The following is a 26603-nucleotide window of genomic DNA, read 5'->3' as shown; positions in this document are numbered from 1 at the left end:
CTTCTTGAGGACACTGCCTTACACTGTAACAGCATGCAGGCGAGCTTTATTTCGTTACTGTACTTCATGAAATAACAGTAATATTAACGAGAACAAACCCTCCAGCACCATTAAGTATCAGCCAGGAACAATGGAGAAGTCACAGGCAGGACTCCACCGAAAGCTACACTGACAGCTCAAACACCAGGCGTGACAACGCAACTCCAGCAATACGGGAACTACCACAAGCCGTCTCATCTTCCAGGAAAAAAGCAGTGTTACTCCTCCAGCAAAGCACCTCTTCGTATGCAGTGCCATGATTTCCAGATAACTGCAGAGCTGGGCTCAGAGCAGACCGTGCAGATGCCTCCAGAGAGTCACGTGACAGGCGTCACAGCCCACACGGACCAAGAAAGCTCACTCCCTGTACCATCATGTACCATCAGCAAAACACCACCACACATTCCGGAGTAAATCACCGCTATCATCTGCATTTAAAAAAAAAAAAAATCTTTCATTCTAGTCAGTCTGCAATTTTTTTAATAGCCCAGAGTAAAAAAATTCAAACTGCATTTCAAAAAATAATGTAAAATATAAAATAACTGTTACAGCAAAACATAGTGGACAAAATACTCAATGAAATAAAACCCAGGGGATGATTTCCATTACTAACCCCCCATGATTTACACTTCCTTAAAAAACAGCAAGCCACACAGCACTGCTTTGTCCCAGCTTGTACCCCCTCTGCACACACTGATAAATGTCCTCTGCTGAAGCTCACAGTCCTAGTCTGCATTAGTCAGAATGTTCCGTTGGCCGTGGGAGCCTTTATGTGACAAGCCTATCATTTTGCACGCGGACCAGCCCATGGTGCTACCAGAGCAGCACGGCTCACCAGAACGGCAGGAAATAAAATGACACTCAGCGCCAGTTATCATGCCATCCTTAATCCTCTCCAAACCACATTTCTGTGCTAGTCGGGGTGTTTTGTTTACTTTGGCTTGGCCTCATTTTATGATACTTTAGACTTCTGGCAAGTATTTCCTCTTCAATTTCTTTAGATACAACAAATCACTTTTGATTTGAGGAGCCAGAGGACCTAGAAAGATTCTGGAGGGACTTTTGTCCCACTGTGGAAGGGCAAAGTGAGAAAAGGCTGTATTTTGGGGTCTGTCTTGATGAGACTTCATTGAAAGTCTTTAATTCATAGGGCACTATATTTTACCCTTCCTAGACGGCAGCCTCCTGGCTGTAAGATGGAAGAGTATACACCTAGGCTGAAGCATTACCCCCTCTGCAGGAGGCAGCCGGACACCTATTCTCTATGATTCAGGTATGTTTATCACACAACAGCATGATTACTTAAATATGACACATTCGTTGTAATATTTGCTACTTTAATGAAGTATTATAAAGCTGACAATATTGATTAAATTTTTAATTCCTAAATTAAATAGGTTTAGATATTTAGATGTTAAAGTAGCTTTCATAAAGCTAGAAAGATAAAAGATACATGCAGTTCCAGTCTAAAAGTTACTAGCATCAACGTGTACAGTACTAACTGACAGGAATTCTCTAGAATAGATACAATGTGAAGTTCTTTGATCTAAGAACAAAGCTCTAAATGTTATCAACGCTTTTGGGTTGATGATTTAAATTCACTATTTGTAACTGAAGAAAGTAGGTATATTTCTTCCTATTTCTCAATATTTCAGAGTTAAAGTAACCTTCCATTTTATACCTTGACGGTAGGTTTTTAACATTAAAAAAAAAAAGTTTGTAGGAGAAAAGAGTGCAGGGTAAATATCACTTATATAAAATGTTTAAAAATTTACTATGTCATTTCTCTTTTAATTTAATTTAAATTTAAACTGTCATTACTCTTTTCTTCATTGATTCACCATTGGAACCCAAAAATGATCAGTAATTAAAAATTAAATTTTAAAATCTTTCACATGCTTACTCAGTTATCACCTGAAAATGAACAGCACCCTCAGGTAACAACAGAGTTCCTAAGTACAACAGAGTCTAACTTGGCACCTTGGTGTAAGAGAAACACTGCTTTCTACCATAAATTTGAGACCTCAGGAGAGAAATAAAGTTGAGAGAATACAGTCACTAAGATAACATGCAAATCTGCAAAACCTCAGTAACTACAAGTAATAATGCCTAAAATAAACTAACGGAAGGATACTTCTTAGTGGCCAGTGTCTCAGAACTGAACTGATGCTGCCAGATTACAGCTAATTTCAGTCAGGGAGAGACGGGAACTTTACCAAAGAGCCACTGGTCCTCGGCAAAACTTTCTTCCCCCAGGAAGGTTACATATCACTCTTACGTCTTGACCCCATGGAACAGCACAAGGTACTGAGAAGCCTGTATTTCTCCTCTCAATTATCTGTCTTTTTTAAATTAAATAATTTTTATCCTGGTCATTTAGACATATACGCACCATTTAGTCGTCTCTGGAGTGCTTCTTCCTCTAGGGTAATCATATAAATTTGTTCATCCAGGTCTTCGAGAATCTAAATTTAAAGATCAACTGCTGAATAATACATTACAAAAATAGTGATAGTGAGAATATTGAAAGCTACTTGGCTAATAATTTAGAGAACCATTCAAGTTACTAGGAATCTGAAATAAAAATGCTCAAACTAATCTATTTGCAAATTAAGTAGAAATTTCTTAGCATATAACTAAATACATCATAAGCTGAGTATCTACGTACATACAAATTGGATTTTTTTCAGGCTATCAAAGGGTTAAAGAAAGAACTCTGCAACTCTCTCAACGGCAAACCAATGTATGAATTCTAAACATCCGAAAAGCTAAATACAGTAATCTCTCTTTATGCCCAAGCCGATATTTTAGAGCTGGAAGGAACAGATCACCCAGTCCAACACTGGTTTCTCATCCATACTAACCTGCAGAATGTTTAAAATAAGAAATCCAAAAACTAAATCACTACCATCAATACTTTCCATTTATATCATCTTTATATACTAAAAAGTTCCCAGAAATATTAACACTGGAATTACCAAAATCATCCCATAGAAAGAACCCTGGAGAAAGAGTCTGCTGACATACACACCATTCACTGCTGTAACACAAACACTCCTGAAAAAACAACCAAAAAGCCACCGATCAATAACCAATTACATGGAATGCGATCTGCACTGTCTTTAAAACTGATGAACCCTAAAACCTGTCTAAGTCCAGCTTTATCAATACAGCTGTCCTTCGTGAGACAGCCCTAAGTATCCTTCAGCCCTGGAAAGAAATGTGGAAGGGGCCCAGAGCTGATACTAACGTCCTGTTACCATTCAACCCAGAACTACCCATCCTCCGCAAAACAGCACACTGTGAGGAACTGATAGACAAAACAGAAGGATGGAAACCCTGTATATGTTATCCTTCCAGCTCCGTAATGAGGCATTTTCAGAAAAAGGAGTCTCACTCATGCAACCCCTATTAGGTATCAAATTTTTGGAATTTATATAAAATTTATTTAAAGTGATCCAATAATTCCCAGTATTTCAACAAATACTGATAATCTCCTATGACCTAGAGCTGAAAACAAAATAAAATAATAGAATAAGAATAAATAAAAACACACAAAAAAATAATTACATACAAGGCCCGTCTTGTGAGCAGGGTGGGGGGCTGGGAAGAAAGCCTCCAGCGGGGCCCCAGGGAGGGCCGCCCCGCGTGGGAGAGAACAGGGCCCATCGCGAGCCTCGGCTGGGGGCGGGGGGCGGGGCCGAGTCGCCCGAGACAGACTCCGCGCAGGAGGAAAGCGGGGACCTCGCCTTTGTGGGCCATGGTCCGAAGCTCCTTCCCCATCAGTGTCCTCACCACTTTCTAGTGTTTGGATCACAACTGCCAGTTTTTACGTTCCTCAAGGTCCAACACATACAAAAGGATTTCCTCTTGCTGTGCAAACCGCCCAATAATGACTCACCACCGCAGGGACGTGTTGGTGTGAGTGAGCGAGTGAGTGAGGAGCGCACAGACGCTCCTGCTCAGGGCTTCGTGCATCACCCCTTGTCTCTGCAGAGACCCTGTGAAGCACAGACTGCCCTCAACCCAGCCTTGTAAATGCCAAGAAAGGTCCGGCAGAGGAAAGTTACCTGCCGGCCAGGCCTGTGCTCTTGGCCACTCTCGGCTGATGGACCTGAATATGGGCCAGACACAGTCCTTGATCTCAAACAGCTTATATTCTAGTGTCCAGGAGAGATACAACGAATCCAAAAGAATAATAACTATAGGATTGCAATCAATGTCAAAGCTGAAGTTAAAATGTTACAAAAGTTGCAGAGGCAGAAAGATTCCCAACTTCTATTTGGGAAGAAAAACGTTTAGGCAAATGTTTTTGATGGTAGTGGCATCTTACTTGCAGCTTTATTTACCAAAAAGAGGAAAGGCATTTCAATCAAAGAAAATGACAAGCAAAACATACAGGTGGAAAGGTACAGAGTACACTCAGCAGTGAAGTGGCTCAATATCTCTGGAGGAGGACACACTGGTCCAGAGCCCAGGCTCTGAAAACAGCCTCTGGGTTCAAACCTGGCCTCATCCTCTCATGTCTGTGATCTTGGACAAGTTACATGAGCTCCCTGAATCGCAGATAATTCAACCATAAATAAGAACACCATCACCTAACTTATGGGTTTGTCATCAGGATTCAATAAAATTATACGTGTAAATAAAGTACTTAGCACAAGCATACAGCATACACTCAATTACTGAATAAATAACCATTATTATTGGATGTTAGCAACAAGAAAAGAGGCAAAGATAACCAAGTCTTAAAGATCTTGTTAATAACAGATAAGTTTGGGAGAAAAGCTTGGGGAGGGAGAGAAAGAAGTCATTTGGCTTTTGCATGCATGTTGAGTTTTCAGTTCCTCAGGGAATTGCGGCACTTAAAGTACACTGTCGTTTGTTTTCACTGTCTTCTCTCTAGCAGTAGACATTTAGAAGTGATGTGCAAGTGGCAGAGGTGGTCAGGAAGACAGAGCAGAGCAACTTTAGACCAAGGACAGAACTGTAAACATCTGCCTATTTTAGGGGGCAGAAAATGGAAACACAGAGACAAACAAACAAACAAAAAATCCAGAGGATTAAGAAGAAATTAAATGAATACAGTGTCACAAAACCTCCTTAAGAGGGGAGTAAATTTCAAGATTTAATAGCAATGTGTGTATTACATTTGAGTGTGTTCATATTTATACAGCAGATAAAACACCCATTTAATTTAAAAAGAAAATATTTTTTAAAACTTTCAAAATTTAGCATTTACTAAAAGAATGTCTACTACGAAATTTCTTAGTTTTTCCCCTTGATGAATCACCCTGATAGGGAAGACCAACATGTAATCATAACAACTTAATAAGCACCACCAGTGACAGACCAACAAAGGGGAATATGAGAAATGCAGAGAAAGGAGCTTAATTATTTTAGCTTAAAGGAGAAATGAGGCAAGGTTCACAGACAGGTAGTGAACGCAGCTGATAGCAGAGCTGGGCCTTCAGGAGGCTGTCAGGTGGCTGAAGCAGGTAAGAAGCACTGGCGGGAGACAGACGCTGGATGTGCCTGGGTAAGGAGTGCAGCCAGCTGTCTCTGAGCACAGCAAGTCAGTAGTGGGACTGACTGGAATCAGAGTCAATGGGGAGGGGGAGAGGGGTAAATTCAGTGTGGGACAGGTTGTGAGAGGCCTTATAACACGTGAACAGTTTAGACATGAGTTTCTAGGCAATGAGGTTCCATAAACATAATGTGACAAATTCCCCAGATACAGGTAAGAATTATTTTCATATTACTAAATATTTGACAAAATAACTAGAGGCCAAAGTAACTTAGGGACAAATCATCAAAACTACTACCAAGTGAAAATTATTTTAAAATGAATATACAATATTTCTGAGATTAAAGAGAAAGGTAAAATTCAATTAATCAAGATGTAAGATACAGATGAATTTTCAGAAAAATAACTGCTTTGTAAATCAAAGAATATGTATGGTAAACCTTGAAACATAATAAAGTTATTACTATTTGATATATAATAATGGATGCCTAAAATACTGTAAATTTCTGTAAATTTTGTCTTAAAATTTGCTAGAATAATTTTTACTTGAATGCCTATAGTTAGCATTTTAAGAGCAAAAACAAATTTGGTTTCCAAAGATGAAAAAGATGAAAATAAAAACTAACCATTTGGATCATAAACACACAAAATTCTTCTGCTTCTGAATGTCAGTTGAGAACCTAACAGATGTTAACACGTAAAAATGTTTATGTAACAAACAAAGTGATGTGCCACGACATACTTACTGCTGGCTTCACCAAGAGCTGCCCCATTACTGTGAACATGCGGGAGAGGCCAACTGGAGTGCACACTGCAGAATGAGATCACCAACAGAGACATTTACTTCAGAGTCAGACAAACCACTGGTCTGAAAAACAAAGCAAACTCAAAGGCTACTGCCGTAAGAAAACGCTTGTTTCAAATCTAGGGTCTCTCCCTGTTTTGGCAGAGGACTCTTCAGCGTCACCATTAAAGGAGCCAGAGGGCTGGTGTGCGGAGGACGGGCTTTCTGGTATTTAAGGAAAGATGCATGGAGACTAAAAGGAGGCATGGGACATGCAAGACTTTAGTAGCTGAATAATAATAAGTATTTTCACTTAAAATAAATTAAAGAAAACCAAATAGAGAACAGACTAAATTTCAAGTACTAATTGAACTGAGTACCAGACAAGAATATCTGAAAGTGACAACTATAATTTCAAATCTTTTTAACCCGCATTTATCTGCTTATAACATCTGAGATATGTTCTGATACCTCAAGTAAAACTGAAAAAGTTTTGGAAAACAAAAAAAGACATACAGAATTCTACCATTACCGTTCAAAAGCAGAAGCTAGTATTGTGACAGTGGGCACGTGTGCATGCATGCATGCATATCTGCCTCTCTCGCCTCTCTCTCTCCATCTCTCCCCCCACCATCTCTCCCCTTCACCATCTCTCCCTCTCACGATCTCTCTCTCCATCTCTCCCTCTCACCATCTCTCTCTCCATCTCTCCCCCCACCATCTCTCCCCACATCTCTCCCCCCACCATCTTTCCCCTCATCATCTCTCCATCTCTCTCCCGACCATATCTCTCTCTATCCCGCCTCCCCCTCTCTTTCCAACTCTGTGGAAGAGGCTTTCCTTAGAGATAAACAAAACTATCTTATTATTTCAAGGTTTCAATTTACCAAAATTTACCTTGAACATAAAAAAAAGTTAGGGGACAGCTTTTAAACAAATCTCCAAGCTATTAAGGAATCTCATCAGAAAGCTTCCCCATAATTTTCTAGAACACAGAACAACTCTACTTTGCCATCAATACTATGCCAGAAATATACTCACAGAGAAGTAACAAACACCCCATCAATGATATACAGGAGTACAAATAAGGTAGGTAGAACTCCCAGAGATCTATTAAAAATGTAAATATATTTTAGTACATCCAAAATACTGTACATTAAGATAGAGACTGACTATACATTAATGTATAGTAAACATCATAATTGCCTGAGTCTACTAAACCATATAATTTCTAAATTGTACAATAAAAAGATCTAAACTAGAAGAACAGGAAATAACCCTTTTGCAAAACCTGTTTGGAGGGAGAAAATCAGCCTCCATGGAATTTTAAGAACAGAAACCAATTAACCGAAGGGAAAAAAAAGTCTGAAAAGTTGCTTGCTTTTTTTGCATGCACGAAACACACAAACATTCATCTCTTTTCTTAAACATGTCTAAAGTCTTTTTAATTTTGTAAATTAACAAGGATAACCATACAAAACATTATTAAAATGTTCTAAAAAGTGCATGTGTAATTATACCCCATACCAGAGTCACCACTAGAGAAACTGATTTAAACAGGGTGATGGTACCATATAAAGACTCCATACTGGCAGCGTCATTGTCAACGAGGGCAGAGGCCACCCACACCATCCCAAGAATAAGCAAGGCAAGAAGAATAAGCATGACCAGGGTTTCTAAAATTCGGGCTCGGATTCCCTGAAAAATAAAGACATAATTTTAATGTTTTATTTCATCTCATGAGCAATTAGGTCTCTGTCTATATGAAAGCATAAAAATCCTCTGGAAGGGGAGGAAATTTATATTTATTAGCAGGACAAAAAACACTAAATGTTTACAGTTTGTAATGTTTAGACTGACTTTTGTTTTCAAAATTATGTAAAATACCATCAAGCTTTGAAGAAAGTACCAAAAATTCATAAAAACATCTTGCAGAACTATTTTAAACAATTAATTACTTTCCTAACACTTTCCACCAAGACTGCAGATTAACAAATTTTCACCTGTGACTCTAATCAAGGGACTAGAAGGCTAAGCAAGGCACACTGCCAAAGGGCGGCGGGACCGCCCCGACCTGGGGAGGGCACAGAGCCCGTGCGGAGCGGCGCCCCGCAGCCGCCGGGGCCCCTTAGTGCGCGGTCCGAGAACTTCTCCAGGTAACCCAGCGCTGGAAACCGCGCAGATCAACCAAGTATCAGCCCCTTCTCCACTTTAGATAGAATTTTCATTAAATCCGTGAGGCTCGACTACAATGAGGAAAGATTATGTACAATTCTGTTTTAAATATAAAACAAATTCTGCCCTCAGGACAAAACTAGAGACCAGACTTCAACTTGAAACCTACCGAACAAGGCAAAAATAAAAACAAAAACGAAACTTTCTCATATTCCTGAAAAGTCACCAAAAGATTGAATCTGTACCTAAATGTAAAGATTCATGTTGATAATTTCTACTGTAATGCACGAATTTACAACATCTAACACAACAAACAAAATTGTAAGTATATCCACATTTCCCAATAAATCAAGTGATCTTTCTTTCCAAATTAAAAAGTTTAAAGACATGAGTTATAAATAAAAATCTAAAACATACACTTATTTCAATTTTGCCCTAAATATTATATTCTAATTTCTGAACGAAAGAAATGGGTTGCACTAAATCACAGCACCCCAGTTCCTCAAATTCAATAGGAAAGGCACTGTCCTAAAACCACAGCCAAGCGGACCCAGCCCTAAATGGTGACTCAGGGTTGAAGTGTCCATTTCTGACCACTGGGCAGCCCTTGGCAGGTTAACATGTGTCCTCAAAAGTGAGAGTCAGTGCCCCGTACGTGCTCACAGCCAGGGATGCCGGCAAGCCAGAGACAACAGCCGGTACTCACCTAACACGTGGATCTCCCAGGAGCCGTTACTCATGTGAGACGGAGCAGCCACGAGGCACACGGCTGAAAACACAGCGCCACCTCCCTGAGCAACTCTCCGAACCCGCACTTCCCAACTTTCACACCGCCTGGGAGGCTCCACCAAACACCACCACCTCTTAACACTGACTCTTCTTCTTTTCCTTTCTGAGCAAGAACCTTTTAGTTACATTAAACATTACCTGAAAAGCTTGTAAGTAAAACAGAAAGAGCGGGCTCTCAAGTGTATGACACCCTCTCAGCTTTGTCTTTTCCTGCCTCTGAGTCCCGCCTGCCCACAAGCAGCCCATCGGAACCCTCGAGCTCTGAGACACCGCCAAAATCTGAAGGGCGATGTTGTGCGAGCGCAACAGTGTGCCGTGTATTATACGAACAGGCGCGCTGCTGGGACCCACCTGAGACCTGATGTCCCAAACACCTGCGTTTTGCTACCACGTGTCGTAACTATTACATGAAGCAACGATAATAATGTAACAATAAGTGTTACAACGATAATAAATTTGGGGACAAGCTCACCAATAGGAGTCACACACTTCCGCTGATATCCTGGTAAGCAATGTTTCCCGGCAGTTACATTTCTTTTCCTCTAGACGGCTACTCCGCGTCGGAAGGCAGTGCCCCCCCCACCCCGGGTGGCCTCACCAGTGGAGGCAGGGGCAGCCCTTTTCCGGACTGTCTTTTCAAGGAGATCTATGCAGCAAACAGCCTTGGAAGACAGGGACGGTGTCTCAGAAGCAGAAGCAGAAGCAGGTCTGCAGACCGCACGATATGGAAGCCAAGGTCCCCCACGGCTTGCTTGCAGCCCATTACGCTGAAGTGGGCTCCCTGAACAGCGGGCTCTCTCAGCTGCGACACCAGCCCACCCTGGGCCAGCTTCCACCTGGGCCGCACCGACCCCAAGGGGCTGGGGTCCTGGGGAGCTGACAGGAACCGGAGGCTCCTGCGCTTGCACGCCGAGTGATGGAGCCCTCAGTCTCTGACCCAGGAGTCTCGTGTCTACAACCAGCACCCACAGGTCTGGCAGATGCAAGTACTGGGACACGTTCCGCTCAGCTCTGGGCGACAAGAGTGGAAAGCTCACACGGCTTTCTGGGAAGAGCAAACCAAGGCCCACACAGGTTGGGTTCAGGGCTGGGAGAAGCCCCCCTGGGCCTGGCAGCGAGCCCCCTCACCCGGGCTGTAGGCAGGCAGGAGATGTGCCAGGGCAGAGCTGTGACAGGGCGTGGGACCGCCCTCCAGCCAAGCAAAAGCATGAAGGCGTTTTTTGTGACAGTGGAGCCGCGAGTCCCGCACAGCCAGCTCCTGTGCTATCTAGGACTATGGTTATGAGCAACTCTTTCTCTTGTATACTTCGTGCTTTGTTATATTTTCCCAATTTTCTACAGTGGATGTGTATGAAGTAAGCAATATAAAAACAAACTAATGTTGCTTTTAATTTTCAATTTTTTTCTTAAAATGACAAACATCCAAGAGTTTGGCACCCGTAAGAATGGCTTTTTTAAAATCTCCAAGCTCAGTTTACGAGACAGACAGTATAATAAGCTAGTTAAGAGCCCCGACTCTAGGAGCAGACTGCTTGAGTCCAAATCCTGTTTCTGTCATGGACCAACTGGTGTTGGTAGCTCTGGGCAAATGACTAAACACCACTGTGCCTCAGTTTCCTCCTTTGTAGAATGAGTTTATTAATAACACCCCTACCTCATGGGGTTGTCGTAAGGACCAAATGAGTTAATATATGCAACATGCTTAGCTCAATGTCTGGTGCTTAGTGAGGGTAACTGTAATAGTGCAAATCGTTGCCTTTGTGTTTGGAATCTCCAAGGCTTGGAAATTCACATATCATTTGTGTTTCTCAATTAATTTTATACCATCTTCTAATATCAGCTTGTCACTCTTCCCATCTTTGCCACCTACCACGTAAAGACCAAGAAGATATAACCCCATCTTTCTTGATGATATGAGCACCCAGTTCGTAACAAGTTCTCATATCTCCTGCCACCCTGAGTTCCAGACAAACTCCTAATGAGCCCGACCTTCAATCTACTACGTCCTCCTGCACAGGGACGGACCGGACCCACCGTCTCCCAGGCCCACCTCTGAGACCTCATGCTGGGAGGTGCTCCCTCAGCCCACAACTTCCCGGCTTCCTCTGACCTTTCCGCCTGTAACCGAGCTCTGTCTTGTCATTATCTCCTCCCTTGAACCTCTCTGCCCTCCAGTCAGTCTTGTTTTTACTTGCCTAAGCCCTATGGTGAACTGCAATATTCTAATCCTGATTCAGTATCAGTAATATTCCAGTATTCCTGGTCCCTTTAACTTCCACCACCAGCTTAACGCCACTGGACGCTCACTCCAAATTCTCAGCACTGTTGAAGAAATGTACAAAACCACGAGAAGTTTTGCTCCTACATCCTAAAGCGGGCCTTCAGTGCCACACGGCGATCCTTATACTGATCTCCGCTGACTACGATTCCCTCTGAGGCCTGGACGTGTTTTCCATTCTCCTTGATCCCAATCTCATGCCTGAGTTCTTCCACGACCGCAGACCTGACCTCTCCCTCAGTGAGACAGAGCCAGGCAGCCTGCGGTCCCCACAGTGCCCTTCCCCCAGGCCTGGGTCTCTCTGTATCCATTCACAGTTCTCTCAGTCTGTGAAGGTCCCGTTTCTCCCGTGGCTCAGTCTTAGACGTTCGTCCTTTCGCAGGCTGTATCAGTGCTTCTTGAACGTCAGCATGCAATGGACTTAGCAGGGGCTTGTCAGTTCCTGAGTACCAGCCCAAAGGGGCACTCGGTCAATTCTGATGAAGATGGTCCACCAGACAGACTGCTCTCTTCTTCCCTAGATGGTCTTGACTCCTCATGTGGCCAACGACTCTCAAGTTTACACCTTTAGTCCAAATCTCGCCACTGAGGCCAAGATCCATATTCCCCAACAGCTATCTCCCCCTTAGATATCACAGGTACCTTAAAATGAATACTAAAATCAAACTTGGGGTGGGGGTTATAGCTCAGTGGTGGAGCATGCGCTTGGCAAGCACAAGGCCCTGGGTTCAATCCCCAGTGCCTCTGGTAAGGGGAAAAATTTTTTTTTTTAATCTAATTCATTATTTCATCCCCTACACCTGCTCCTCCTCAATAAATGGCACCATTATTCACTTTGTTGGTTTTGCCAGACACTGTGGAAATATTCTCATCAGCCCTTCCCTGCTACACCTACCCCTCCCCAAAACACACACACACATCCCGGACCCTGGTCCTGTCAAACACCAAGCCCTTTCGATTCCCCCAAGTCATCACAACTCTAGTTCACCCCCTTCCCTTTCCACTGCCGCCCGCTGTGCCCACCTGGCCTGGGCGACCCCCAGCCTCCCAGCTAGTAGTCCTCCGCACCCCTCCCTTTCTGACCTGCCACCCACATCGCAGTGAGCATGTGGTCTCCTCAAAATGCAAATCTGATCACGTCACTCTGTCACACCTTGCTAACAGAGGTACAGGCCTGCAACTAGGAAACCGATGCATTAATGCAACAACAAATAATAAAACCCCAATCTCATTAGCACCGCTCTCCAACCAACCGAGGTGCTACACAAGTATATCCTTAAAGGTGGGCCCTGCTATTCTTCTGCTGTTTGGAGAGTGTGTAAAATAAATACAGAGGAGAGAAAACAAATTATGTGTGATTAGTACTGTCAACACATTTCCGTACTGATGGAAATGCCCCATCCTGTGCCATCCACTGAGACAGCTGACAGCCATCGCTGTTTACGGGGCACTTAGAACACAGCTACTCTAACTGAAGAGCAGATTTTTTAATTTTATTGAACTTCAGTTAGTTTAAATTTGTATAGCCACATATGGCTAACAGTTACCACACTAGTCAGAGTAGACTACTAACAGTCTGCTTCCGACAAAAACAAAACCTGACGTAAGTACTCTCTGTACTCTCAAGTACTTTCTGGTCATTTCCCTAAATTTAATCTTGATATAAAATTCTTTGAACAACACCTTGGTTAAAGCAACCGCCTCATTTAACATGCTATATAGCTCTTTCTTAAGTGTTTGTAAGTAGCATTTATGTCAAAAAGAGAAAATCTACAATTAAATTTAAAAATTACTCCTTTATGTTTACATAAAGAAAAAGTACATTCCCTCATTAAGAAAAAGATAGTAAAAAATTGTGCTCTACACTGGAATTTGACACAACATTGTAAAATGATTGTAAATCAATAAAAAAAAAGTTAAAAAAAAAGATAGTATTTAAAGTGCACCCTAAGTATTATCCTGTCTAAAAGTGACAATAAGGTTAAACATCCATATATTCATTCACATTTACTTACAAACTAAGCCCCCCCAAATAAATCTCTTATGTGATTAAAAATTACATGTGAACAGTCTTTCTAAAAAGAAGCAAGCTATATAATTCCAAGGCACTTCTTCTATTACAAATATATGAATAGTATCAAGAAGAAATGTCTAAAATGTACATTTACATGCTTAAGCAGCCAAATAAGAAACATTTAACCAAAAAAAACCACCTCTGTAGTCAAGGCACATGAACTCTTCAACATTTATTTCAAATGGATCAACATCTCTTTTGAAAGACAGTAAATCACTCATGCAAAGAAATCTGCTCATTTTCAGCCATCAATCTAAATAAAAGAGAGTACATCAGGACTACACCTACAGAAAAGGCCGCCACAGAGCAAGCCATCAGCATTACAGAGTATGATCATATCTGTCTATGAAGTATCGAAGATAACTGATGTGGTCAGAAACAACCATTGTTCCGACTTAATCCACTAGAAGGCTAGGACAGCTGTGTTTCCCTTTGTTAATTTTATTCTCTTTTTGTGATTATATGGGACAAAATCAGCACAACTCCAAATCAATTAAGTATCACATTTATAAGCTTTAGCAAAACCAATAGAGAAATGTAGCAAGGCTGTTCACTGGGGCAATGCGGCAGATTTTTTACCTTCAACAACTTTAAAACAAAGAGAAGAACAGTGATGGGACTATAAATAATCAGATAAAACAAATGAACTTCCCTTGTTAATTTAGCATCAACTGGTTCATATGCATGCCCAAAATATGTGAACTGTTATCACTACCTTTCTTGAGACCATTAAAATACTACAAAGCCTAAAGCCACAGGCTTTGTGGCATGTACTGTGTGAGGTTTTTAAACTTTTGTACGTGGTTCTGTCTGCAAAGTAACGAAAAGCACTGTGAGAGCTTTTATCACTACCATTAATCACCAGCAGGACAGTATAAGCAAAAATATGCCTACTGCTCATTTTACCATTAAGAGTCACAATCGGGAGCTAGGAAGCCCCAAGGGGAGGGTCCATTCTTGCATACATTGAGCTAAAAGATGTACCAGATGTCAGAATAACTTACTGAAATACCCTGCAAACGACAAAGTGGCGAAACATTGTCAGTGGAAGAAGGTTCCCATTGTTCATCTTAAAAAGTAAGAAAAGTCTCCTGAACACAAGATCACAGAACTATGAGAACTACTTACCAACAGTTGTACTTGCTTCACATAGTTTTGAAGGCTTCTACTAAGCCATACAGCAATAGGGTTTCATGAACTTCATAATATTTTTATCTCCCGTAAGAGTAATTGTCCTAACCCTCCCCCCAAAACATAAATCTGTGATTCCACCCCTTTTATTAAAATCATAGTGTAATAAGCACTCAGTGTTTCAGTAGAAAACACCATCAAAATAAAGTACTTTCTTTCTGCCAAGGAAACATCGTATTGTTTTTAAGAAGCATATGCTATATAGTTAACTACATTAGTTTCATACCATTATTATTTTGGAAATTACAACTATCTCAACATTATAACAATTTAAATTAGATTAAATAAGCTAGTAGAAGCTAAACCCATGGAGACTCAGATTTCTTTTAGATTTAAATAAGTAAAGTCTAAAACACTAAAATAGTTATGATACAATTGCTTCTTGAAATTTCTGCACTGGCCAATTACACATTAACTGCTCTGTACTGAACATCAATGAAGTGAAAATTACAGTATATTTACAAAAGCTCTAACAATAAGCTGATATGTTTCTATGGTGATGAACATTTAAACAAGATTTTGCATGGACATCTTGACCTCCTGGAAGGTATGTAAACACCATTTTATATACTATGCCTCCACCCATCAGGAAAGCCTGGGAAAAATTTCTACATTCACGGAACATTTAAAATAAATATCAAGCCATTGTTTCCGTTTAACAAAAAGGGTCTCTTAGTAACATTAAGATAAGGTTTGCTCAGAATGACATCAAGACTGCACCAAACATACATGCAGTCATCTGGGGAAGATCGATAGAAGCGCTAATAAAGAACAGAAAATAAAGGCAGGTGCTAATTATTTTAAACCATGAAAAAACTACAAACAGGCATCCTAGAGTGCCACACATTTCCCCCTTAGCTCCCAAAGGAATCATTAGAACCAGAGACAAAAAGAGTCTGGGTCCCACGTCAAAGAAAACAGCTTTACAGAAAGTGTTGCTAAGCTCTATAGTGAAATGTTTTTTAATATTAATATTTTCTGCAGTCTATCTCATATGTATATATGTATTTATTTAATACAGTTATTGAAAATAGAAAAACTAAAAATATAATATTCTCAAGTTATTAAAACTTGACAAAAAGAAAGTACTTTAGGATAATTTAAAATAATAACACTAACATTGCCAGTTCACTGAACTAAATAAGATGGTCACCGTATTTAAATTTATGGGCAGAAATTTCTCATGATATCAAGCAAAATCCTCCAGGTTGCAAGTAAATAAATTAATACAACAACTTTCCAACATGTACATGAAAGAACTAAATTGTAAAAAGACTACAGGGACTTTATATCAAAATGTTTAAACAAAATTCTAGATTTGGGAAAAAAACAATTTTCAGTACACTGCATCACATCAAGACAATTTAATGGTCAGCAAGTCAGATCTTTTCTTCTAATTCCATGCTAATAATTCTTTAGTTATAAACTTGATGGAAGAGATAAGAACTAACATTTGCAAAGCTCCTACTACATAGCTGCTTTGTATGTGCTGATTGAATATTCACAATAAAGGAAAATGTATTATCAACAAGAAGGCTCACACCCAAGATCGGGTAGATAACCCGCCCGTGGTCGCCCTGTCTGAGGCCTGCCAGACACTCTCTCTCACTCCAGGTCTACCAGCTCTTGGAGCCTGCGCTTTCTACCTCCCCATACGACAGAAATAAGACATAAAAAGACAAACGGATATGGAAATAGTAGGTGGAGGAGAATGCTTAAAACATAATCAAGACAATCTCTAGTTTTAGTAAAGGAACTAAAGCAAAATGCACAAACATTTCTTCTACTGGAACATTAGTTTTCAGTTCCATAATAGCACACTCTGGCTGAGGTCAAACGCTCACTCCTATAAGAGCACACTGCTGCCAATACCTTACCTTGCCTCTCCTAAAGCACCCAGGCACGAGCTCAAGACAGACACAACAGAAGAAAGATCATAAGGGTTATTACTTACTACATCACCACAGCAAAATGTACAAGACATTAAGGAGCAGAACATAGCATAAAAGCAATTCCTCATAATTTAGGTAATAGTGTCTTACTGTTTATGTAGCAAAGAGTGCATTTACACAAAAAGGACTAAGAATTCCAAAACACCGCAGACAAGCTACCCTACTGACAGTGAACTAAGCAGGAAACACGCACACAACGCTTTAGGCCGTCTGCTCTGAATCCAGACCAACAGCCCGTCGGCGGCGCTGGGCCCGTCCCACCCCGACGTCCACAGCCCACCAGCTCTCGGTAACAGCTACTTTGTGAGGGGAGGCGTACACCCATGCATGAGTATTTCCCAGTTTTCCATTAAAAATCAGTAAATTGACATTTTGGTGTTTCACATAAGTTTGGTTAACATGAGACCATCCCCAAGAAATAAACCACCTTTTCCCTTTCTGCTCTTACGTACTGAGTTTGACCTGCTTCGTTTTACTGACCTTCACTTGACTGCACTTCGCAGATACCTGCATTTTTTTGCCAATTGAAAGTCTGTGGCAAGTCTATCAGGGCCATTTTCCCAACGGTGTTTGTTCACTCTGTGTCTCTCTGTCACATTTTGGGAATTCCCACAGTATTTCAAACTTCTTCATCCGTTATCATATTTGCTATGGTGACCTGTGATGAGTGGCCTGTGATCTCACTACTGGGACCGTCTGGGCATCATGATCGCACCTATCTAAGATGGCGGACTTATTCAATACATGTTGTGGGTGTTCTGACGGCCCCACCTATCGGCTGTTCCCCCATCTTTCTCCCCCTCTTCGGGCCTCCCTACCCCCTGACCACAACAGTATTGACATCAGGCCAGTTAACTCCCTGACAAGGGCCTCCAAGCATTCAAGCGAAAGGATGAGTCACACATCTCTCACTTTAAATCAAAAGCTAGAAGTGATGCGGCAACACGGACGGACTGAAATCGTCACACTAAGTGAAATCCATCAGGCAGAGGGAGACAAATACCGTATGGTATCACTCTCACGTGGAATCTTAAAAAATGACACAAATGAACTTATTTACAAAAGAGAGACAGATTCACAGACAAAGAAAACAAACTTATGCTTACCAGGAGGAAATGTGGTAGGGAGGGATAAATTAGGAGCTCGGGATTTGGAGATACCAACTACTATATATAAAACAGATAAACAGCAAGGGCCTGCCGTACAGCGCAGGGAGCTGAATTCACTATCTTCTAATGGCCTATGATGAAAAAGAATATGGAGAAGAATATACAGATGTAAAACTGAATCACTGTGCTGTACACCAGAAACTAACACAACATTGCAAATCAACTACACTTCAATTAAAACAAAAAATAACCAGAAACGATGCAGCTCAGAGAGGAAGAAACGTGGAAAGCTGAGAGGCTGAAAGCTGGGTCTCCCACACCAAACAGTCAAGGTGTGAAGGCAAAACAAAAGTTCCTGAAGGAAATGGAAAGGGCTGCTCCGGTGAACACAAGAATAGTAAGAAGGAAACAGCCTTACTGCTGTCGTGGAGGCAGCTTTAGCGTCTGCAGAGGAGATCTGCCAGCCACAACACTGCCTTCAGCCAAACCCCATCCAGAGCAAGGCCCTGACCCTCTTCAGTTCCATGACGGCCGGGGGAGGTGAGGACGCTGCAGAAGAAAAGTCTGAAGCAGCAGAGGTTGGTCCCTGAGGCTTAAGGAAAGACTGCGTCTCAGTAATGCCAAAGAGCAGGTGACGCGGCAGGAGCTGCGGCAGGAGCTGAGCAGGCTCTCCAGAAGCTGCCCAAGACAGTCAGTTAGCGCAGGTGGGCCACGGAACGACAGGCTTCCACACAGACAAGACAGCCTCATAATGAAAGAAGATGCCGTCTAGGACTTTCACACCAGAGAGAATTTAACACCTGGCTTCAAAGCTTCAAAGGACAGGTGACTTCAGTTGAAGCCAGTGCTCATTTACCATTTCAAAAACCCCAGGGCCCTTAAGAATGACGCTAAAGCTACTCTGCTGGCGCTCTGTAAACGGAACAAAGCCTGGGGGACAGCACACCCGTTTACAGCGTGGTTACTGAATATTTTCCACCCACTATTGAGACCCACTGCTCCGAAAAAAAAGATTCCTTTCCAAAACCGCTGCTTATTTTTTAACACCTTTATTGTGGTATGATTCCTGCACAGTAACTACACATATTTCAGATGTACAATTCAACGAACTTTGAGAGATGTATACACCTATGAAACCACCACACAATCAAGATAGCTATCAAGTCTTACTATAGAAGAAACATACTTTGTAAGGCTGTAGCTACCATAGACTGATTCCTCGGATGGGTCTGGGAGAAGGAACTGAAAGCCTTCTGGAAGGGATTCACCATTCCAGATGCAATTAAGAACACTCAAGACTCATGAGACGAGGGCAAAGCATCGACACTAACAGGAGTCGGGAGAAGTGGACTCTAACCCTCGCGGACTTCGGGGGGTTCAAGACCTCAGTGCAGGGAGGAACTGCGGACGTGGTGGAAACAGCGGCAGAACTGGGATTAGACGTGGGGCCTGAAGCTGGGGCTGAACTGCTGCAGCCTCACGGTAAACGTGCACGGAAAAGGGTGAGCAGAGCAGGTGGTTTCCTGAGACGGAATCCTCTCCTGGTGAAGGCGCTGTGACGGTGTCCCGATGACAACAAAGTGTTTAGGGTGTGACAGAACCTTAGCTGACAGGGCAGCGGCAAGGTCCGAGGGGATTGAGTCCAATTTTGAAAGAAGTTCTACCGTGGTTGAAAGGCTGTCAAACAGCACTGCCTGCTACAGAGAAGTTGTTCCCGAAAGGAAGAGTCCATTAATGCTGCAAACTTCATAGTGTCTTATTTTAAGAAATTGCCACAGCCACCCAGCCTTCAGCAACAGACACCCTGATCAGTCAGCAGCCATCAACACCGAGGCGAGGCTCTCTCGCCAGCACAAAGACGCCACCTCACTGAAGGCTCAGACGACGGTTAGCATTTTTTAGCAACGAAGTACTTTTTGATCAAGGTATGCACACTGTTTTTTAGACACAATGCTATTGCACATTTAATAGACTGCAGTACAGTGTAATCATAACTTTTATAGGTTCTGGGAAACCAAAAAAATCACGTGCCTCACTTCATTGCAATAATCATTTTATTGCGGTGGTCTGGAACCAAGCCCACAATATCTCTGAGGTGTCTGTCTGTACACTGTTGCACTTTGCATGTCTATTAAATACCTGTGGATACACCACTCAAAGGAACATCGCCATAACCACTGTGCACCCATGTGGCCCTACCCACCACACACACCCGCCTCACCAACCTGCCCAAAGGTAACCACCAACCTGAACTGCTGCGTTTGTCATTTATTTACTTTTTTTTCTTATGGTAAAATACGTAAAACATAAAATGTACCATTAAGCATTTTTAAGCGTACAGTTCTGTGGCATTAAGTACATTCACACCAGTTGGGCGATCACCACCACCACCCGCCTCTAGAACTTTTTATATTCTCCAGCTTGAACTCTGCACTACTAAACAGTAACTCCACACTTAACGCCCAGCCCTGGACACCCCCCGTCTACTGTCTCCATGAATCCGAATCATACAGTATTTGTCTTGTGGTGTTTGACCACAAGCTCTCTAGGATCGTCCAGGCTGTAGCGTGTCAGAATCTCCTTCCTTGTTAATGCTAAACAGTATTCCACTGTATATACATACCGTATTTTATCTATTAATCCACTGATGGATGCTTGAGTTGTTTCCACCTTTGGCTGCTGTAAATAATCCTGCCACGAAAACGGGTGTAGAAATATCTGTGGAGTCCTAGCTTTCGATTCTTTTGTGTCCATACCCAGAGTGGAGTTTCTGGATCATATGGTAACTCTATTTTTAATTTTTTGAGCAACCACTATACTGTTTTCCACAGTGGTTACACCATTTTATGTTCTGACCAACAGTGTACAAGAGTTCCAATTTCTCAATATCTTCACCAATACTTGTAACTTTATGAGTTTTTTTCCCCCAGTAAACCCCCTTAATGGGTGTGGAGAAAAGTATCTTCCTGTGGTTCTGAATTGCATTTCCCTAATGACTAGTGTTATTAGGCAGGGTCTTTTTACATGCTTATTGGCCATTTGCATGCCTTCTTCAAAAAATGTCTATTCAAGTCTTTTTGTTTCTTTTTTAGTATTTGACAGAGTAAGTTCCATCACCATGTTCTTCAAAACTGCTTTGGCTTTTCTTGGCTCTCTGCCATTCCATAAGAATTTTACTATCTCCTTGTCACATGTCATAGATAACCTTTCAGAAATTTTATTAGAACTGCATTGACTTTAAAAAATAATTTGAAAACTGATATTTTTACCATATAAAGAAATTAATAAACATTGAATATCTATCCATTTATCTAGGCCTTCTTAACATCTTTAAGTAAGATTTTTTTTGTTTCCATATATTATTTCAAGAAGGTTTTAGAAATCACTTGTTGAGTTTATTTCAATATACCTTAGGCTGCCTTGCTATTATAAAAGGTATTTATAATTAGATTTTCTGTTTGTTGCTGTTATTTATTGGTTTTTCTGTATTAATTCTCTATCCAGCTTCCTTGCTAAATTTTCCTATTTGAATTGATAATTTAGATTCTATATATAGGATTTGTCAAGAGACAGTATTATCTGTTAATCATTACTATTTTGTTTGTTCCTTTCAATTTTTCTTTTCTTTTCTAATTGTACTGGTTAAGAAATCTACTACAGTGTTGTCTATTATTAGAAATAAAAGTACTCGATATAGGATTGCAATTTTAAAGTGAATACTTCTAACATTTTACTACTGAGAACAATGTCAGTTGCAGGCTTTGGGTGGATGTGCACGGCCAGGTCGAGAGCGCTCCCTCTCAGTCTCACTGTGCTTTCTGATCCTGAACGGTCCCTGACCTCAGGGATGTGCTCTGAGTCTCTTCTGAGGTGCTCACTAAATTCTTTTCTCTCATTTACTCTGCTAACAAGATACAGATTTTCTAATGTTAACCAACCCTGGTGGCTGAAATAAAATGCTTTTGATGATGATCTTTCATGTACGTAGTTGGATTCAGCTTCATATTTTTTGGTTGGCAAGTATTCATGAAAAAGAATGGCATATAACGTTCCTTCCTCATACTATCCTTTTCTGCTTTCAGCATCAAGACTATACTAGTCCCATAAAAATGCAATTGTGAGTGTTCCATCTTCAAATCTCCAGAAAAATTTGTTGAAATTAGAGTTATCTATTCCTTAAAGGCTGGTAGAAATATCCTAGAAACTGTATGGACTTGATTTTTTTTATCAGAATGACTCAGGAGAACTTTCATTTCTGGCAACACTGAGGACAAGACATCTTTAATTCCTTCTGCCAAAAAGCAGTCTAAAATGCTAGATCAAATATTTTCAAATGTCTCTGAAATCTTCTCTTTGTCTATTAACTTGAATAGTACATCAAATTTGGTCCCTCTCACAATGTTGGCTTTTCCCAAATGTCTGGTCATCTTCGGGTCCCTGCTCACCTTTACATACCCAGGAGTTTTTGTCCTGCTTTTTTCTTTATCATCTTCTGCTTCTGGTGACAGTGGATCTAGACAGGCAGGATCTGGTTCTGCGTGAGGTGACTCGGTACTTGTGCCCCGGTGGACACTTGCAAGCATTTACCAGCTCTCAACTATCAGGACCCAAGCTCGGCTTTAGCCCACAGCCAAGTGTGACTATTGCTTGCTGACTGCAGCTCCTTTCTGAGTACCCTGGTCTCTTCTGTTCTTCGCACCCTTTAGCATATGGTTTTAATTTCTGTTAAAACCAGGTCAAAGGAGAATCTGAAGAGCTTAGATAACCAGAAATATTAAAAATCAATTTACTAACAGATGCAAAACTGGATAATACCCTGTGGGACAATAAAATGAAATGTTTGGAGCTATCTTTTGTACAGGGAAGAAATCAATTATATCTCTACCAGACAAAATTAATTTGCATTGCTCTCAGTTTCCTACAAGTTAACTCTAACCCTAAGTAGATGTATTATAGCCAAGTCAACAGAAAATCAGCCAAAACTGCACCCCCCTATAGGATCAGATACTCCCCAGACAGGGCACCCACTAGACAGGGCCCAACACTCCACTCATACATACCCAGGATCTCTTCTGCCCATTTCCAAGTCTTGGACAATTTTTCCTGGCACTAGAAAACTTATGTACACAAAATAAACTATTAAAGTAAGAAGGACATAAAATATATGTACACACTAATTATAATTACACAATAATCCAAGTACAAATGTTGACAGGTAATTTGGAATGATATAAAATACAATGTGGGGTTAATTGGCTTTCTCTAAACTTGTTTAAATTATAATTAAAATATTAATGAAAAACTGATAGAAGTCAAGATGCACAGGAGAATCAGCCAAAATCATCAGCCTCAAGAGTTTGCTTCACCCAAGCCAAGTAAGACTTAGGGAGATTAAACATTAAAGATCCTGGAACACAGACGCACTTAGAAAGGGCCTGTACATTTGTAGGAATCATCCTGGAATGCTGATAAGGAATTTCTGAACAGTAGATTGGAAAAGATCTTCTTTAAACAACACTAAGGCCACGAGAGGCTAAAACAGCTGCAGAGCTAAAGCGGAGAGGTCAAAAGACAGCGCCGCCTACTTGCTGATGAAATCAGAGCCGACACAAGCAGGGACTACAGACCTCCAAGGCCTCCAAGGGCAAAGAATGTCCCCAAATTAACAATAACTGAGTTCCAGACAAAGGGCTGGTAAAGCTAACAGGTAGAAAGAGAGGAATCAGGGACATCGGCTCAAGATGACGGATTAATAAACATACTTTCTTTTAACCACAGAAGACATGAAAATTACATAATAAATAACCAATCAATCTGCACTGCCCCTAGCAGCCGTAGCAGTACCCAGCATACAATAAGTGGTCAACAGGAACTAACTGCATGAATTAATTATGCTAGAAGACAGGGAGCCATCAGCGGAGAAGTAGTTCTGAGAAATCCCGAAATGAGAGAAAGCAGCTAGGATCAAATCTATGGAGAACTGCCCAGGGGAAATCACAGACTAAGAAAAATAAAAAGACAGTAAGAAAAGTAAGAAAACAGCAGTGATTCCAGGCACTACACGCTGCAAAAAGTCTAAAAATATATGTGATTATAGAAAAGAATTTTAAAATATTAAAAAATAATTGTTGAGTAATAATACTATATACAATGCTTTAGAATAACAGAAAAGAATGTATTTAGAGTCACTCTTTTTAATCATGTCACAAAATTAACTACAGATAGATTAAAATATTGGCTCTTGGGGAAAACTCACAGAAAAGGCAGCTAAAACAGAGCAGACCGTGTCATTCATCCTTGGCTTTGGAGGAGTGGTAACACCTTAAGAACTAAACCAATATCAAATTACTAAGAAAGGGGGTAAGTTTAAAATGGAAAAAAGCTAGGATAAAATGAAATCAGGTTTTGTTTAGGCCTGCTTTTATGTTTGTTGTCAAGTCTTGAGTTTTCTCATGCAATTAATATAAAGGTAATTAAACAGCCCATGTCATAAATAGTATCAGCTCAAAAATTTGTATATATTATGTATCTCAAATTATATTAAGTCAACTTTCTAAAACCAACATTAATTATATATTTATATAAAACACTTCAAATTCTAATTTAGTCAACAATACATTAGGTTAAAATGATAACATGATGCATAAGGCTTTGACAAAGCTTTTATGCTGATTTCTTGGCTTGGGGTCTCCCAACAATACAGGTTTTGACTGAACCCCAACTCCTGGGAGGGAGACGCTTGTGGACTAGCTCTCAGGGGAGACGTCTGCCCAGAACTAAGGCTGACAGCCCTCCTCTGCCATGGGCAGGGTACGTGTGTGAGTCTGGGAGACAAGCATGCTCTTTTGCCCAGGGCTTTCAGTGGGGCTTTAGTGCCAGCTCCCAGCCTCAATGCACCCGTGGTCCTGAACCACCTTGTAACCACCTCCCTGCCCCAACCGGGGAATCACTTATCCAGTTAGCATTTAAGTTTCGTTGTGCCTGTTCAGTTTTGGTCCTTGGAGATTTTATGGAGGTGAGTTACAGACGCAGCATTATTGAGAAAGCAATGCTAGAAGGTGGTGTGGAGGTTACTTTGTGTGGGAACAAAACCGGAAGTAGAAAACACAGATGGGCAGTGGTTTAAGCAATCCAAGTAAGAAGTGATGAAACCTGAACCAAGGTGATTACAGAAGGAGAAGGGGAATCTTATTCAGAATACTGAATCACAGTATGCATTGAAGTTATGTGGTAAGTTCTTATCACAGCATAAGGTGCTTCATTAAATTCTTCTAAGAAACTAAATCAGATATATCATTTAATTCTAGGCATTTAATAAGGAAGCAAAAACCATCAAGAGATCAAATAAATCTTTCTGATACTTCAAAAAGGATTTTTTTAAATTTTAAGTCCTTCACAAGTCAGTTTAAAAGACTGCTTATAAAACTTAATAGTCATTAATTAACATGTAACGAGAAACATCAAATATTAATCCCAACTAAAATATGCAAGTATAAAAGTATTTAAATCCAGCATTATAAAACAACTTAAAATTTCTTCTTTGTGTTCTAGGAAAGATAACAGGAACACACTGGATCTCACAGGAGCCATCACTCAGGAAATGCTTCCTTTACACTGATCATTTCAGTACATTTGATTCTTTTTCCATTATTGATGTAGCCTTATTTTTTGTTTTTGCCTGCTCATCTTATTTTTATTGACTAAAAGAACATACATTTTATGTATTTTTTAACACTTCAGCGCTTTAAAATTCAATCACTCTATAACAGTAAGAACTTGTCTTTCTAAATGAGAATCTCCTTTCCTTAACAGAAAGTGTGCAAACCAATAAATTTTTAAGTAATATAACTATTAATGACTTAAGTTTTGAAGAAAAGTAGATATACTGCAACCAAAATATTATCTGATGTCAAAACTGTCGAGCAGTCCTATTGCCTCTGCTGTGTCTGAACACACCACTTTTATTTCTGGGCCAAGTGGGCCAAATAAATGGGCTGTAAAGCAGATACCAAGTTTCAGCTACACTGGCATACATTTCATAGAGATCAGAAGATTAACACTGTGACGTGCTGAATAAACGATTTTATAGACAAATAAATATGAGTTTAAATGCCAAATAAATAGAAGATTTTAACAATCCAAACCCTGGCATCCTGGGTGAGCTCTCGTCCCACAGGCTGTGGGACATATCATGATCATGCAGGCAGCTCTCCAGGCAGCGTTTAATCTGACATTTAATTTTACTTTCAAATAAAGTTCATTCCAACCAAGGGTGGGTACTTTCAATTCCCCCAAAAAAAGTTTTAGAAAAGAGACTCTAAACGATGGCAATAATTATATCTATAAAACCGTTTTATGAATATCAGAAGTCTTAGGGTCAGTTTAATTGAAAGTATAATTACTTTAAAATCTGAACCTGGTGATTTTCTATTTCCTCCCTACTAAAACTTCTCCTCATTTAACATATTATGAGACATTAGTTAGTAATTTAATCAGCATATAAAATAAAGCTTGAAATTCAGTTACCTATTAAACATAATACCTCTTTTTTACAACCCATACTGTTATAAGATAAAATCATTTCTATTTCAAAAAGAAAACTGAAAGGCCGACTATGTCAACACCACTATAATTTCTTACCTCATTTTGCTATCACATGTAAAGTGTAATCCTACACAAATCTTC

General features: G+C 40.6%; 1 protein-coding gene across 7 annotated transcripts in view; it reads right to left on the bottom strand.

Annotated features, from left to right (window-relative positions):
• Positions 1-26603, bottom strand: part of LMBR1 (limb development membrane protein 1) — a 131056-nt gene that overhangs the window by 54072 nt on the left and 50381 nt on the right. For all 7 annotated transcript variants that reach the window (XR_010381506.1, XR_010381504.1, XR_010381505.1 and 4 more), the window contains 4 exons: positions 7922-8048; positions 7392-7460; positions 6313-6377; positions 2432-2504 (listed from right to left, as the gene is read on the bottom strand). Coding sequence is in view for 3 of the 7 variants with exons in the window: in XM_064487148.1 (XP_064343218.1) it covers positions 2432-2504; positions 6313-6377; positions 7392-7460; positions 7922-8048 (334 nt within the window). In the remaining 4 variants the exon portion in view is untranslated. The remainder of the gene's footprint in view (positions 1-2431; positions 2505-6312; positions 6378-7391; positions 7461-7921; positions 8049-26603) is intronic.

Source organism: Camelus dromedarius, chromosome 7 (genome assembly GCF_036321535.1).
Source record: "Camelus dromedarius isolate mCamDro1 chromosome 7, mCamDro1.pat, whole genome shotgun sequence".
NCBI lineage: Eukaryota > Metazoa > Chordata > Mammalia > Artiodactyla > Camelidae > Camelus > Camelus dromedarius.
Note: the sequence above shows the minus strand (reverse complement) of the source record. Positions and strands in the feature narration are given on the sequence as shown.